At 41.9% G+C, this 16,632-nt stretch overlaps 1 protein-coding gene across 1 annotated transcript in view; it reads left to right on the forward strand.

The window, feature by feature from the left end:
- Window positions 1-15,346, forward strand: part of Hsd17b11 (hydroxysteroid (17-beta) dehydrogenase 11) — a gene marked incomplete at its 5' end in the record, with an annotated part of 32,755 nt that extends 17,409 nt beyond the window's left edge. Inside the window, 3 exon segments of the mRNA XM_005401337.2 lie at window positions 298-435; window positions 10,754-10,870; window positions 14,617-15,346. Coding sequence (XP_005401394.1) covers window positions 298-435; window positions 10,754-10,870; window positions 14,617-14,707 — 346 coding nt within the window. The 3' untranslated portion in view covers window positions 14,708-15,346.
- Window positions 15,347-16,632: the final 1,286 nt, after the last annotated feature.

A 16,632-nucleotide genomic window follows, 5' to 3' on the forward strand; every position in this document is an offset into this window, starting at 1 on the left:
GGCCTCTCACACACTAGGCAGTTGTTCCGCTGCTGAACCTCAGCCCAATCCTAGTTCCCGTGGTTTAACCCTGGTCCTTATCTTTCCTGTTTGCAAAAGCTTTACCAGCTTACCGGTGTGTCACTTGCATTTCAACTTAGCTGGGAGCCAGTATGGTTTATAGCGCGGCGTATAATGGGCCTGACCTGCAGGGGGCGCCCGCGAATGGTTACCACACCACAGCTAACTAAGCAAAGCCGGAAGCCAGCAGGTCTGTCAGTGGCCTTGAATCAGCCTGCAAACTCTGTTCATTTTCAGCTCCAGCAAGTTCGCTGCTGTTGGATTTCACCGAGCTTTGACCGAAGAACTGGCTGCCTTAGAACGAACTGGAGTCAAAACAACGTGTCTCTGCCCGAATTTCATTAACACTGGCTTCATCAAAAACCCAAGTACCAAGTAAGTGGAGGCTGGAATAGAGGCGGAAGGATTAGCTGCTCCTTTGAACATCAGTCATTCTTTGGGTTTCCCTAAATTGTTTAATCCCGCAAACACCTGGTATTCAATTCCCTCAGTTCGTTTTGCTTTCAGCTTCTGTAGATTGTGGGAAACCCGATGGCCAGACAAAGAAAGTAAGAAAGAGCGGGAGAGAATGACCGTACACGCACATATGAATGACTCGGGAACTTGCTCACCCTTCCTGTTTTCCCTGCCTAAATAGTGCTTCTCAGACTCAAACATAACACACTTGTCACCCGGAGTGTTTAGGACCCACACTGGGCCCGACCCAGAGCCGATGGACTTGTGGGTTTGGCTAGGGAAGGATAGCGGGAGGGAAGGGGTCCTGCAACACCGTCGCAGGTGACCGTGAGAGACTGACCAGGACCACATGTGGGAAACTCTCCCTCGGCAATGCAGAGGTTATCCTCTACAATGAGCACCGAGCCAAATTCTTTCCTTGATTAAAAAGTAAAGTCACATGTGCTTGCTTTGGCAGCACGTACACTAAAAAAATAAAATAAAATCACAAAAGATCAGCTCTGAGGATAATTTTTAACGTTTTTTCTCTTTGGGATGAGAGTTAGTGTCTTTGGAATGATAATGCCTACTTTTTAAAATCCCAACATTCCACAAAAATACCAATCAGAAAGCTTCCTTTGAAGCTCCCATAATCGAATGGAAGCCACTCTTTGACATTTTTATAAACATCCGCTGGTCATCTCTCTGTATAGAATAAATGTCTAAATTTTTAATAGCTGGAAGATATTATTCATGAGGTTCTAGAACCAGTAAATAAACTGCTTCTGCTGTATTATTTCACGGGCATCTCTTCATTTAGAAGTGTATTGGTGCAATTCAGTGTGCATTCTGTTATAGGCATCTTTTCGTATTGATGAAAGACAGAGCTGTATCATAAGTGTTATTGGGGGCTGGGGATTTAGCTCAGCGGCAAAGCGCCTGCCTGGCAAGCACAAGGTCGTGAGTTCAGTTCCCGGTACCGGAGAAAAACAAAAACAAAAACAAACATAAGTGTTATTGACTATTGGGTGCAAATAACAAATAATGTAGTGCCTCCTGGCGAAAACTTTAGGACTGTTTTCAATTTTCTGGATTTTTAACATAGCAAAGAGGTGATGAACATTCTGGGTGCATACTATTTTCACATTTGGACAGTTATCTCCTGGTAGATCCCAGAAGCCCATTCCTGCATGAAAAGACGCACAATTGTACATATCAGGCACCCTGAGCCTGTGTCTGACCCCTGTGCCTTCCTGCTGCAGCCCAGGCAGCGCGTCCCACTCCTTTCTTCGTCAGTCTGTCTTCGGTCATCTTTTAATGCCTGCCAATGTAATACATCAAAAATCCTCTTTATTTCCACCACGAGGACTAGCTAATGTGTATGCTTGTGACTTGTTGTCACTTAACTTTTTTTACAAATGGCCTGTCTCGTGCTCTGCTCCCTTTTTTCTGTGGAGCTACAGAGTTTAAAAACGAACACCGATGTGCTCTTTGTACGTTCCTCACACCCCGGTACGTCCATTGCATACACATGTTTGTGCAATTTGCTACTGCCTTTACATGGATTTTTTGGATTAAAGTTTCTAACAGTTTTCCTTCATGACCTTTAGGTTCTAGGAGGTATTTAGAAACGTCCTTTCCTTGCCAACCTGGAGAAAATATTCGCTCATATTTTCTACTCATTTTGCTGGGGGCCGAACATGCAAAACAAAACTAGTATGGTAAAAAATAAAATGAGCAGATACTAGTAGATAGTTGGTGATTGCATGTTTACATTTGAGTTTTTGGCTTCATGAAAATTTACCTAAAGTGAGGTTGATACAGGGGAGAGGAACTCCCAAGCTGCTAGATGTCTGGTACGAGTTCGTGTTCTCTAAAAATCAAAGAATGAATTTTAGGAACAGAGCTTAAGAGCAGAATCTATTTCCTGAGGCAAAGAAAACTTTTATCTGAGAGATAGAAGGGGTCCCCCGTGGGTTGCCAAGGACTCTGCCTTTTCTAGGGATTTTTATAGAGTAAATCCATGAGGTGAGGTGAGGCGGATCCATGGTCGGGAAAAATGGGAAATTGCAAGGTGGGCATGAGGTGGGACAAAATTATGGTTAACCAAGAAGATTACGAGTGTACTTGCTCAGGTAAAATGGATGAAACCCGGATCAAATGGGGAAGGGAGTCATGGTGACAAGCCAGCATGAATACAGCACAGGGGCTCTTCTTGTAGGGGGTTGTGGTAGTGGCTCTTCCTGGCTTTCTCAAGGTGATAGAGGCCTATTTAGAATATCCATCCCTGATGTTTATCCTAAGGGAGGAATGTGGGCGCATGCGTTTCATCTTTTGTCCTGAGGCCTGACCCACTGCAAGCTGCCTGTCTCCCTGACAGTTGCAAGGCATCTCAGCTTCTGCACTGGCTCCTTCGAGGGCCTGGCCCAGCTTGACTGCCTATAATGTTTTATCTAACTTAGTTGCCTACAACAAGGTTATTTCTCGGGGGTACAGCTCAGTGGTGGAGAGTGCTTAGTTAATGAGCTGTTCTGCATTATTTATTAAATAATACACTCATGTTCTGTAATAGTTCATATACTTACATGGATGTACCTTTTTGGGCCCTCTATTCTATTGCATCGTTGAGGTTCAACTTTTAGATTTTAAGACTTCATCCAGGGGCAGGGGAAATAGCTCGGTGGCACAGCTCCCGCCTGGCAAGCTCAAGGTCCTGAGGTCGATTCCCGGTACCCGCTACACCAAAAAAAAGACTTCATCCCTTTTTTCTTCCAATGTAACTGTTCTTGGTGAAAATATAGTTGAAATTAAGGAGAACTCTTCAGCGTGGCCACTGGGAGGACAGCGGGGTCTATTTTAAATACTGTACACTTCAGCCTCAGTCACCCCACAGGTGGCACAAGTTTGAAGCCAGCGTCAGGCAGAAAATTGGGAGCTGCCCAAGAATCTATCAGATACAGATCTCCCTAATTTATAATATGACTAGAGCCTAAGAAACCCATTGTAAATTGAAAATGCCGGAAGAGGAGACGCACATTGCAGGCCCCACCTGCTCATGAGCCCCAGGGAAGCCAAAACTCAAACTTGAAGTGTGGTTTCTACTGAACGTATGGCCATTATAAAGTTGAGAACTCCTAAACTGAGCCATTCTAACACTCTCTGTGACCCTAAAAGTCGATTTTTAAGGCACCGTTTTGTTAGAAAGCAAAGGTAAGGGTAAAACCAGATGCAGCGGGTGCCCCTGTGGTCCCAGCCCTCGGGAGGCTCAGGTGCATCACTCGAGCCCACAAGTTTGACACTAGCCTGAGGAACATAGCAAGACTCCATCTCAAAATAAATGAAAACTAAAACGAAAAGGTTAGAGTATATATTTCAGTAGGCCAGTGCTTAAATTCAACTATCTTAGTCAATGAAAACCTAATTGGGCCCTGAAGGGAAAGGAAAATGAACAAATAAGCTTTTAGCTTTGAGGAGTAGGTTGACGAGGAGGAGTAGAAAGGATTAAAAGTTCACTAAAAAAACGAAGAGGGCCGGGATATAGCTCAGTCAGTGCGTGCCTGGCAAGCTCACGTCTGTGAGTTTGATTCCTGGTGCCAAAAAAAAAAAGCAAATGAAGACAAAACTTGCCAGTTTTCTCTCTCGTTTTCAGGTTTAGGTACTCAAATAACATCTTTGAGTCATTTTTTAAAGATGAGTCTGTTTTTCAGGGATTAAAAAGACACCATATTTCTGGGCTGGGGATTTAGCTCAGCGGCAAAGTGACTGCCTGGCAAGCGCAAGGTCGTGAGATTGATTCCTGGTACCGGAAGAAAAACGAAGACACCATATTTCTTAGTTTTCACTGAATTATTTTGACCTTGCCGGGACAGGCTGTGCGTGGCAAGAGCGCCCTCTCTTGGCAAAGCTCCATTCCTGCAACTAAAACATGATGTGGGAACTTGTTAAGTTGTGGCCGGAAGCTAGGGCAATTCTAGCCCAAGCCCAGGGCTGTCAACCTGGCTGGGAAGGGTCTCGGGCTGGGCCCGCCATCCCACACTACACTGAATGTAGATGCGTCCTAAAGATGAGTTGACACGCCGGGCATGGTAGCGCACGCCTGTAATCCCAGCACTCAGGAGGCTGAGGCAGGAGGATCACTGCAAGTTCGAGACCAGCCTGGGGTACAAAGTGAGCTGAAGGCCAGCCTGAACTGCGTAGTGAGACCCTGTCTCAAAAAGACAAAAAAAAAAAAAAAAAAAAAAAATTTGATTTTGAAGCAAATGTAGTGTAGTACTTCTAGGAGGAAAGAGAACACACACCCTCACGGAACACCTGTCCACACTCGGAAGCTAAAGCATTTTCTTATGCTCATAACCATCCTCTGAGGAGGGGTCCTTAGTCTTCTGCCTCTGACGAGGCAGAGGGAGAGTAATGCCCAGGAGCAGCAGCACTCATACCAACCTATTCAGAGTCAAATTTCTGACGGAAAAAAAATTGAGCCAACCTCTAAGGGCCTGAATAGTTTCTTTCACCTTGGAACCTAAGATCCTTTAAAGGGCACCTGCAAACCTCATTTGTTCTTATGGTTACGCATCTAATGCACTGCAAAAAGCCAGATTCCCATGAAGGCTGTAAAACAGCATAACTGGCATTTATGAGAATTGGACACAATCTGGTGCTCTGAGAACTAAGAATTTTTTTTTGTTAACTAAATTTGAATATCAGTAGTATACTTAAAGTATAGATCAACAGCTTGCTAAATTCCAGAAGCGCATTATAACCCTTTCATAAAGCCTCTGTAATCTCCAATCCTGCAGGGACACATTGGTCCCCTGGCCATAGCTGGACTATTCTAGTTCTAATTCCTAGAACAACTCTGGAAGAAAAATCTCTGTGTTAATCAGCTTTCTGTCACTGTCATGAAATATGTGAGATAGTGGATTTATAAAGAGAAAAGTTTCTTTTGTTTTGTTTTGGAAACAGGGTCTTGTTACGTATTCCAGGCTGATCTTGAACTCACTGTGTATCCTAGGCTGGGCTCAAACTTGTAGCAGTCCTCCTGCATCAGCCTCCTGTGTGCTGGGCTTGATTACAGGCGTGTGCCAGCACACCTGGCATAGGCTGCAGGGCATCATGTGACTTTTGTCATAAAGACACATTATTGTGGGTGTATAACGTCCACATTTACTCTTTAGAATATTTCTATTGATTAATTATGAATTTTAATTGTATGAGTTTCATTATTTACGCAGTGAGTACTTAACTGGAAAAATATCAAAAGTATTGAATTTTTAATATTAAGTGTTTCTAAAAAGTGTCGAAGTTTTCAGTGACTTTTTTGGTGTACAAAGTCTAATAAATAACAACAGAAAATAAACTCCTCTGTGAGTTACAATGAAAGTACCAATAATACTCCACAAAAAGTCTTTACTTCAATTAAGACAGTCTTCACATATGACTACAGCACACGCCATACACATGCGTTGCTTACACTGGACAGCACATCTTTTGCTTTCCTGGCCTTTTTTTTAGGACATACTTGACATTTTGTTGGTCTTGCTGTTTTGTCAGGAGGTTCTTTTTTTTAGGAGGAGAGGTCAGGAGGTTCTTATTATATTATACAATGTGTAACAAGAACATAAAGTATTAAGTTCCTAATATGCGTTGCAATTTAGAATACACATCAACATTTTCACATCATCTATGTACTTTACATCTATGTAAAAAAAATTACAACATTTGTACTTGCTTACAAAACCTAAAGGATAACATCAAAAATAAATTCCTCTGTGCACTACAGTGAAAATAGCGACAGAACTCTACCACAAAAATCATCTTTGCTTCCATTGCCACATCCAAGGCAGTCTTCGCACATGACAACTGCATGTTCCATGCGCACACCTTGCTTACACTCACAGCACATGTGCTTAGCTTTCCCTTCCTATGTGGAAGTCTTGACACCTTTCTTCTCTCCTGTTTTGTCAGAAGCTTCCTACTTTATAGTTCAGTGTGCACTTAGCAGGAAAATAAGATACCAATAAAACATCAAATATATAAGGCATGCTTAGAATAGACATTAACATTTTCATATCAGCCGTTTACTTGCTTACAAAACCTAAAAATAACATCAGAAATAGAAACCTATGTGAACTATAGTGTAAACACAAACAAAAGTGTACCACAGTGTTAAGCTTTCCTTCAACTGTCACACCCAAGGCAGTCCTCACACGTGACACCTGCATGCTCCATACACAATATCACTTACACTGATAGCACGTATGTTTTGTTGTCCTGTGCTTTCTTGTAGGGCACAGTGAATATCTTTTTCATTTTCCTGTTGCCCTAGTGGGTCTTTGTGATGCTGCGTCTGCCGTTCACCTGTCAGCTCATGGGTGTGTTTTTTGTGTAATTTGCTCAGCAGAAACAATTTGTTTTCCCTCTGCTGTAAAGGATCTCTTAACAAGTTCCAGTCCAAATCCTCTAAGAAAATTACTCTGTGATACTTTGCATTTGTCATTTTCTTCGTAAACTATAAAATTATTTATGCCGTACGTGTTTAGGATTGAGTAAAACACAGCCATTGATCAGTACTTTGTGTTTCTAGTGACATCATAGTTGCTGCATAACTCAGCAGCAGCATCTACTCTACCTTCGGTTTTGTTGTAAAAAGTTTTCCATCTCAGGCTTCCATTTTGTTGAGGTTTCCCTACCAGTACTTCTATCATGGTGAAATGTTGACATCAGCAGTACCAGTTTGTTTTTCTTTGCCCTATATGAAGCCAGTGTCACAGCTTTCTGAAATCCAAACATTGTACCGTACAATTCTGTGGTTTGAAATGACAACATTTTGCTGGGCATGGTGGTGCACGCCTGTAATCCCAGCACTTGGGAGGCTGAGGCAGGAGGATTGCTGTGAGTTTGAGACCAGCCTGGGCTGCAAAGTGAGCTCAAGGCCAGTCCGAACTGCATAGCGAGACACCGTCTCAAAAAGACAAAAAAAAAAATTACATTTTATTGGGAATTTCTGCTTTGTTTCTGTGTAAAATTCCTATTCTGGTCAATTTGTGCTCTGTTACCAAATGTGACATCAATTGGAAATTGATAAAACAATCATCAGATGTCACATTCCAATTAGTTTGAGAGGTAGAAACAACAAGTTTGTTCACAACATCATTTGGTTTATGAATAAGGACCTGGTGGCAGAGTCCTAGGATGCATTTCTAAATTGAAAGCATGATAAATTGGGTGTAGTGGCACACACTTGTAATCCCAGCATCGGGGAGGCTGAAGCAGAAGGATTGCAGTGAGTTTGAGGCCAGTGTGGGCTACAAAGTGAGTTCAAGGCCAGCCTGAAATGCATAGTGAAACCCTGTCTCAAAAAGACAAAAAATAGCTAGGCGTGGCGGTACAGGCCTGTAATCCCAGCACTCAGGAGGCTGAGGCAGGAGAATCGTTTTGAGTTTGAGACCAGCCTGGGCTACAGAGTGAGCTCAAGACTGGCCTGAACTGCATAGTGAGATCCTGACTCAAAAAAAGACAAAAAAAAAGAAGAAGAAAGAAAGTATAATTAGTCTTCACATTTATAAGGACATAAATTTTTATGCCATATTTTGAAGGTTTTTTGGGAATATACTGTCTGAAGCTGCAGCAACCATGAAACGCTGCAAAATGTTCATCAGTAGTCATGTATTCAGATGATGTGTAGATTGTTTAACAATGACCCACAAATCTCTCCAACAGTGATGAATATCAGCCAGATTATTAATTGTTTTTTTTTTTCTTGTGGGGTACTTTTGTCTTCAAACCTCATGCAAATTTGAAGAAAACCAAATGTCTTCAGCATAATTATTCCACAAACCTCAAGCCCACACCCACTGCTTTTCCATAAGTCTTTTACATTCCTCTGATTACCATGAAAAAGCCCTGCTAAGTACGACAGACCTATGAATGCTTTCAGGTCAGCTACATTTTTGAGTATGAATATTGGTGCATGTAGAACATTTTATTTGTACTTCAGCATTTTGTATATTTCACAACATCTTGTACCATTTTATCTGTTACAAACATTTTCCAACACAGAATGGCAGTACTGGCATTTCGTCGAATAGGTTTTATCCCTGCCAAGAGCCTCACTATATTTTCGGACCTAGTTCTAACATTGGGTCATTTCATTTGGCTGCATGACCATTTTGACCAGTAAACTGTGTACTCACGTTACTATTTTCTTCTTCATGAGAATCAAGGAGGTCTGCATTCCCTGTGTCTGTATTGGTCAATTCTTGCTCCATTTTACTGTCACAGGAACTTTGGCTCATATGACCAACATCAAAGTTATTATCATCTTCATTTTCCATGCATGAGTGATCTGATGATGCACTTTTGAGCTCCTCCAAAACTTGGAAATCTTTTTCATGTGCCATTGTACTGAATTGGGCTACTTCTATCAGAAAAATCAAAATAAACCCACATTCCACTATAGTTAAGTTCATGTTTACATAGTAAAAGAATGGTAGGGGTGTATTTTACCTCCATAATGCTCAGGTAAACGTATGCAAAACCTGTTAGACGGAGCATAAATGTGGGTAAAAATCCGAGTTTGACACTTTGGCACATGTGCACACACTTTTCATTTCATCATACCAAATAGGTAAACAAAAAGGTGGTTTCCTGTACCGCCTAAGTACAGCTACTGTGACACACAGCCAGCTGCTATTATGTTAAAGTACAAATTTATAGTAAAAAAAAATAGGATTTTTTTTTTAAACCCAGTGTTATGTCCCATGGGTAAGGTTTATTTTGAATCACAGTTTTGGAGGTTTCCATGATCTATGTGCTTTGGGGCCTGTGACAGGGCAGGTGGAATCCCTGGAACAGAACTCATCTCATGGCCAGGAAGTAATGAGGAACGGGAATTTGTATGTTATGTTAATGGAGTATTTTGCTTACTAGAGAGGCTGGCAACTATTTTCCATGTTTGATAAATCCTACAATAAGCCTTACTCCACTCTGCTTGTACACATCAGTCTGCCTTAGAGGCTTACACAAATCAAGTTGAGGATGTTGCCTTTTATCCCCAGTTTGAGTGTTTTTATCATGTTGGGTTTTGTCAAACTCTTTGCGCCTACTGAAATGGTTGTGTAGGGTTTTCCTTCATTTTATTAAAATGATCTATTATGTGGGTTGTTTTGGTATGACGAATGCACTTTATTCCTGGGATAAACCTCACTTGGTTGCGGTGTACACAACATAACACTAGGTTTAATTTACTAGTATTTTCCTGAGGATTTTTGCATTTGTATTCAATGGAGGTTTTGGTCTGTGCTCTTCTTGGAGAGTCTTAGTTTGATTTCAGTATCAGGGTAATTCTGACCTCATAAAATGCTTTAAGGAGAGTTGCTTCCTAAATGGTTGATAAACTAGTTAAAAACAGAGGACCAGCCAAGTGTGGTGGCCCATGCCTATAATGCTAGCACTCAGGAGGCTGAGGCAGGATGAGTGCCTCAAGCTCAAGACCAGCCTCGGCTACATAGTGAGTTTATGGCCAGCCTGGACTACATAGTGAGACTGTCTCAAAAAAACCAACCAAACAAACAAACAAAACCCTCTGAGGATCAGCTCTTATGCAGCTCTTTTCTAAATGCACTTACTGTAACACCCAGACTTTTACAAATCACTTTTACCTACTGCTGTTTAGCTGGTCGATGGTCATAGACCTGGGCAGTGACCCAGCAAAGGTGTGGTACAGAACTAAGTCACAAGGCTAAAAAGTAAATCAGGACCTCATAAAGTGTCCATGGGGACACCAGGACCTCGAGCGAGGGACACATCTATCATATTTTAATTCTGACAACACTTTAGGCTTTGTTCAGTGATGATAATAAGCCTTATATACTGGCTCTGGCTTCCTTTCTAAGAGTGCTAAAGGTTTGAGAGTGAGTTTGTTGGTCCCAATCTAGCTAAATTACTTTGGAATCCTGCTTACTTCCATAGATCCTTATTTGTAATATTAGGATTATAATGTTGCCTTCTTAGGTTATTATAAAATGTCATAGCCTGAGCAGAAGGGTTAGCACAGTGTGTGGGGCCCAGTAAACAGTAAATAAATGGTTGCTATGGCTACTGATGGTACAGTAGCTCCCCATTTGTGAGCACGCTGATGGGCCTGGTGGGCCGACCTCAACAGGTCAGCTCTGTCAGGGTCTTTGTGGTCATTTTACCTGCTCTGCTGTGTCACACACAGCAGAGATGTTTTGCATCTGACACCTGCCTCTGGTTTCAGCTTGGGACCTACCCTGGAGCCTGAGGAAGTGGTCAACAAGCTGATGAACGGCATCCTGACAGATCAGAAGATGATTTTTGTCCCATCTAATATCCGCTTCTTAACAGTGGTGGAAAGGTAAGGTACATTGGTCACAATTAGAAATGGGCATTTACCTATTGCATATTTGTATTCATTTAAAATTGGACAGTTGATAACATGCAATTAAAGGGAACGGAGGTAATGAAAAGAATAGGCTCACAGATGCCACTGATTTTAAAACCACACGTGTTAATCATTGAAGTAAGATTGGTATTGCTATTGGATAAATGAGGCAAACCATTTCCACACATTTGTAAGTTGTTACTTTTCTCTTAAAGAAAGAAATTTTGTATATTTCTGGAAGTCTCATCTTATAAATGATTGACTCTGAAGCAGGATCCTTTTAAAGTACTTTCCCATATTAAAATCAGGACATGGGGCTGGGGATTTAGCTCAGCGGCACAGCGCTTGCCTGACAAGCGTGAGGTCGTGAGTTCGATTCCCGGTACTGGAAAAAAAACAAAAAACAAAACAAAATAAAATAAAATCAGGACAGTGAGAGGAGAGTATTCCATGGTGAGGCTTTCGATCTGCATTCACGGACCGCACTGACCTTTTACTTAGGAAAGTCGTACCAAAGGAGACGCTGAAGAACCTTTTATGACAACAGAGATCCTTGCGCCTGACTTCTTCCAGTGCCATCTCTAGACTAGCAGCATGGTCTCCCCAGGAATTGTTTAGCCATACAGACTCTCTGGAGGGAGAATGGGCATTTCAGGAAGATCACCAGGCAGTCTGCATGCAGATGAAAATGTCAATAGGACTCAGTGTCAGTGTACCACGGAGTTTACCTGGGAGATTTTAAAACTATCGGTGCCTGATCCCGTCTGCCAGGACTCTGATTCACTTGCACACACGACAGCCTGGGCTTGGGGTGATGCTGCAACTTCGTCGCTACTTCTAACGTATTGCCAAGACTGGAAACCCCCGGTTTAGGACGGCTCAACAGACGTGCTGGGTGGCGAATACGAGACAGGGAGAGATCCTTCGGTCTCTAAGGGAAAAAATCTCTTGCTCCTGTACCTAGACCCAGGCTACTCCAAGTAGGTAGGGATTAGGAGCGTGGGAAACCTACTTTAAAATAGGTCCCCAGATTTCACTTGCAGTGATTTTAATATGGAACATTTGAGTTGGGACGCAAATCCGTGTTATGATGGGTACCTGCCACCTGCTGATCTAAAGACTAAAGATTTCAAGACATCCAAAATATGACATGTATTAAACATTCCAGCCCCTGTGCTAGAAACAGACCATGGTCAAACATAGCCTGGGCACTTTGGTACATGTCTTAGTTACTTTTCTCTCGTTTTCTCTCCAGCACCCAAAGTTAAAGGGAGAAAGGTTTATTTAGCTACAGCTTGTAGAGGTTTTAGTCCGTATCAGCTGGCTCTGAGGCAGGGTGGCACAGCAGAGGAGCAATAGTCCATGGTGGTGGAAGATAGCATAAGCAACAAGAGCAAAAAGAGAGCTGGATATGGTGGCGCACACCTGTAATCCCAGTACTCGAGAGGCTGAGGCAGGAGGATCGCTGTAACGAGGCCAGCAGGGCTACAAAGTGAGTTCAAGGCCAGGCTGAGCTTCTTAGTGAAACCCTGTCCCAAAAAGAAAGGAAAAAAAAAAAAGGAGCAAAAAGGGAGGAACAAGCCTCTTTTCCTCCCTTATATTGTTTGCAGGCTATCTGCCCTAGGGTGGATGTAGCAGTCACACCCCCAGTTGTAACACTACACAATAAATCCATCACAAATTTTTAGATTCAGCTGCCTCTGAAAAGCCTGACCCCATGACCACATGAGGCTTTGGGGGATATCCAGACACAACCATAACAGTAATAAAGCTTCAGGGTCTTCTTTTGTGAGAAAAGAGTGAAAAAAAAAAACCCTGTGACTTCTTAGCAGTACTCAGTGATGATGGGTCCTTGTAAGGCAGCTCTGTGAGAAAAACATTTTGTGAGTTTTTCATTGCTGCATGCCACAAACTTTGAAGAGTAGCTGATGTGGCGGGGGGGAGAGGGTCACCAAAATGTTCACTGATTGAATAAGTTAATCCTAATACTTAGACATTTAATGTAGACACGCAGGTGTGTGTCGTGGTGCTCTGGAGGTGGTGGAAGCCATCTGTGTGACTCGCTCACAGTGTGAACATAGATGAGTTCATTGAACTTCAAAGCTCAGTTTCTTTATCTGTAAAATGGACTGGATCAGGATGAGAGGCACATGTAGAATAATGAATCCGGAGTACTCAACAGATTGTGATTACTCGATGAGTGGTCTAGAGCACTACTTGCTGTGATTGTTACGACCATCACATTGCCATTGCCTTTTTGTCGCTCTAGTCAGAGGTTGGGTGTTGTGATGGCTTGTGTCTGGATGCGCGCCCAAAACCTATCTGGGTATATAGGTCGGGCTTTTTCCGAGGTGACTGGATCTAGAGCGTGTGATGCTGGAGTTGATTCATGGTGCTGTGCTAGACTCAAGGGCACCCTGATTAAGGGTGTGAGTGCCACCCGCCTTAAGTAGCCTGGGTAAGATAGAAGGCACAGTGGTTGTTCCTTGCTTGTTCCTGCCTGCCTGCTTTCCATGGGCTGTTTCTCCTCTGCCATGCCCCTCACCATGCCACCCTGCCTTGGAGCCAACCAGCTGTGCACCATAACCTTTACAAACTGAGCTAAATAAATCTTTCCTCCTTTAACTTTGGGTGTCAGGTATTTTGTCTCAGCAGCGAGAAAAGTAACTGAGACAGGTGCCCGACATCTAAACCTCGCTTTAGTGCTTACTGGCCGGCTCATCTCTATGCAGTGATTCACATATTCTGTTTTGTTTCTCTCAGTACCATTGGAATGTCACAAGCTCCTAATATTCTTAAGTAGATGTTGGGAGAAAAAAAGATGAGGCCATCTATGTGTCCATCGTGAATTTATTTTTATTTTATTTTTTATTTACCTTTGGTTTTCTTGAGACAGGATCCCTCTGTGCAGTTCAGGCTGGCCTTGAACTCACTATGTAACCTAGGCTCAAACTCTCGGTGATCTTCCTGCCTCAGCCTCCCCAGTGCTGGGATAACAGATGTGCACCACCATGCCCAGCTTGTCCATCACAGTTTGAGACATTTTCTTAACACAGCAGCTATCCTGGGAGCACTTATGGACAGGCATTAATTTTTCCATTTACATGTGAGAAGGTTAAATTCAAAGGGCAATTAGTTTGCTGAGCATTATGCTCAAAACTAAGGGTATTGTTTGCATTTTTACGAAGCAGTTCTACTTCCCCGTCTCTCAGCAGATTACTTAGATGACATGAATCGTAAAGTATCATTTTGACCCCTGGATTCCCTTTCTCTTCAATGCCAAGTTTCTCTTTAGTAGGGATCTCAGCTACTCGGATCCTTCTCTCTGATCTTTTGAAACATGTAAGAGTGTATTTATTTCAAATGTATATGTTTCAAAAGATATTCAGACCATTACCTATCCTCAAGAAAATAAGACCTCCTTCCTTTTCCTTTTGGAAAGAGTATGAATTTAATGGGCAAGCGTACATAGTAGAAACTCCAAGTTAAAGTTCTTAATCCTGTCTCGAATGCATGCTACACGATAAATTAAACATCAGTATTTTAAAAGAAGACACTTTACAAATGCACTTTGAGCTGGGGATATAGCTCAGCGGCACAGCACTTGCCTGGCAAAGGCAAGGTCCTAAGTTCGATTCCTGGTACCCCCACACCCCCAAAAAATACAGCAAATGCATTTGATAATAATTTCCTAATTTTTATGTCTCTTTTTCTTCCAGGATCTTTCCTGAACGTTTCCTGGCACTTTTAAGACAAAGGCTCAATATTAAGTTTGATGCCGTTGTTGGATATAAAGTGAAAGGACAATAAATACCAGGTTTTCTTGAAAAGTGATTTATCAAGTTTAAATTGATTCCATCAAGTATTAATCAGAATTTGAATACTTTTACCTTGGTTTTTCCTAATTCTTCTTCTTCAGTATCACCCTTTGGATCCCTTGCAGTACTCATTTATTACCACTTGTTATTTGGTGTCAAACTAGTTTCATGTAATACAAACACACACCTTGGAAGTTGTTCTTATGAATAAAAAGAACAATTTCACAGCAATAATTCCCCACATTTTATGGCTCACCTAAAAGCTTGCAAATGTTATTCTATAAATGTTTACGTGAAGATACGTTATCTTTTAAGGGCTCTGAAACTGTATGTAATTCACATTTCCTTTTATATTCTATTCAAAATCAGAAGCTTTAAGTTCTTTAAATGTAACAAAGGACTGGACCAAGGAACGTGTCACAGGGAATTTCATAAGTCTCGAATGTTTCCTCCTGCATGGCGGCCCTCAGTTTCCTGAGAGATACCTCATATTCTAACCCCGAGCATTTCAGACAAGGAAACTAGACTTGGATACGTCTTGCAAGTATAAAAAGCGTCTTTGAGGTCTAAGGCTGAGAACCAGGAGAATGTACTTATAAATGGCAACCGTAATAAAGGGACCAAATCTACATGTTGGTGTTTCCATCTTTTGTGTCTTAAACAGAACATGGCTTAACCTTCAAATGAGAAGAAAATCAGTTATGTAATCAGAGCTCTTCATAGGTGTCTAGAAAATGTAGTAAATGAAGCTCAGCAAGATGTTTATAAGGTCAGACTTATATCTTAAAAAGTAAGTAGGGTTGTTTGGCTCCTACTAAAAAAATCTTCAAGACTATTTCAGACATCTACATGAAGTAGAAACCTTTGATATGTGTATCAGAAAGCTCCACCCAGCAAACATAAAAGAGCAGTTCTGGTCCCTGTTACATGCAGCAAATGAGGTACATTTAAGTCCAGAAACTTCATGTGGACAGATTTGTATCCAGATTCTAAGCAGAAACAAATACTTAACATGTGTCAACCAATTGGGGCTGGGGGTTTAGTTCAGTGGCACAGTGCCTGCTGGGCAAGCACAAGGTCATGAGTTCGATTCCTGGTACTGGAAAAAAAAAAAACAAAAAACAAATGTGTGAAGCCCTAAACCCTTCTGACTAATCTTAGTTCATTTAGTAAGTAATTCCATTAATCTCAGTGCAGGTAGTAAAAATCATGGTAATCTGTTTAAGGCAAGTTATGCTATAGACTGTATGTAAGATTCCTCAGCAAAAAATCATTCCATATTTAATTTCTGTCTCTACCTTATTCTAACACAGAGAATCAGAATACAGTTACCATGGACTACATTATGAGTTTAATTGATATAAATCTCTATATACTTCAAAAATTCTTGCTTTCCTTTCTGAAACATTATGTTTCAATAGTGTGACTACGGTTCCTGTCCCCTCACCAGCCATACTCCGGTAACACTCTGGGCTTGAGTCGCTGCAGAAGTCACAGATTTACTTAGCCCAATCCTGTTACCAGAGAATGACTCTTGAAGGTGAAAAGCCTAACACAGTAAGCTGTTGAGTCAGAAACAGATTTTCTGAGCGAGAGACAGATTTAAGGGTTTATGCATTTGATCAGCTATGCCTGCAGCAGCTTGCCATTTAAGCGGGTGATGGGAAAACCTGTAGGAAACCCGAGTAGGGTGGTTCAGTGGACACCAACGTGAACTGAGCTTTCCCCCTGTCCCCAGTAAACATGTCTTAGCTCCCAGAACACTCGTCAGAAATTAGTACCTGGATGAACTTCGGCATTAACTGGTATGAAAAATCAACGTTGCTTCTTTGCCTGTTACTCTGCTGAGAGGCAGTCACCCCTCCACACCATCAGTGACCTGTGCACACGTGCTGGCTCAGTCTGCCGCTGCCTCTT

Source organism: Chinchilla lanigera, unplaced genomic scaffold (genome assembly GCF_000276665.1).
Source record: "Chinchilla lanigera isolate Chin_1 unplaced genomic scaffold, ChiLan1.0 scaffold00073, whole genome shotgun sequence".
NCBI lineage: Eukaryota > Metazoa > Chordata > Mammalia > Rodentia > Chinchillidae > Chinchilla > Chinchilla lanigera.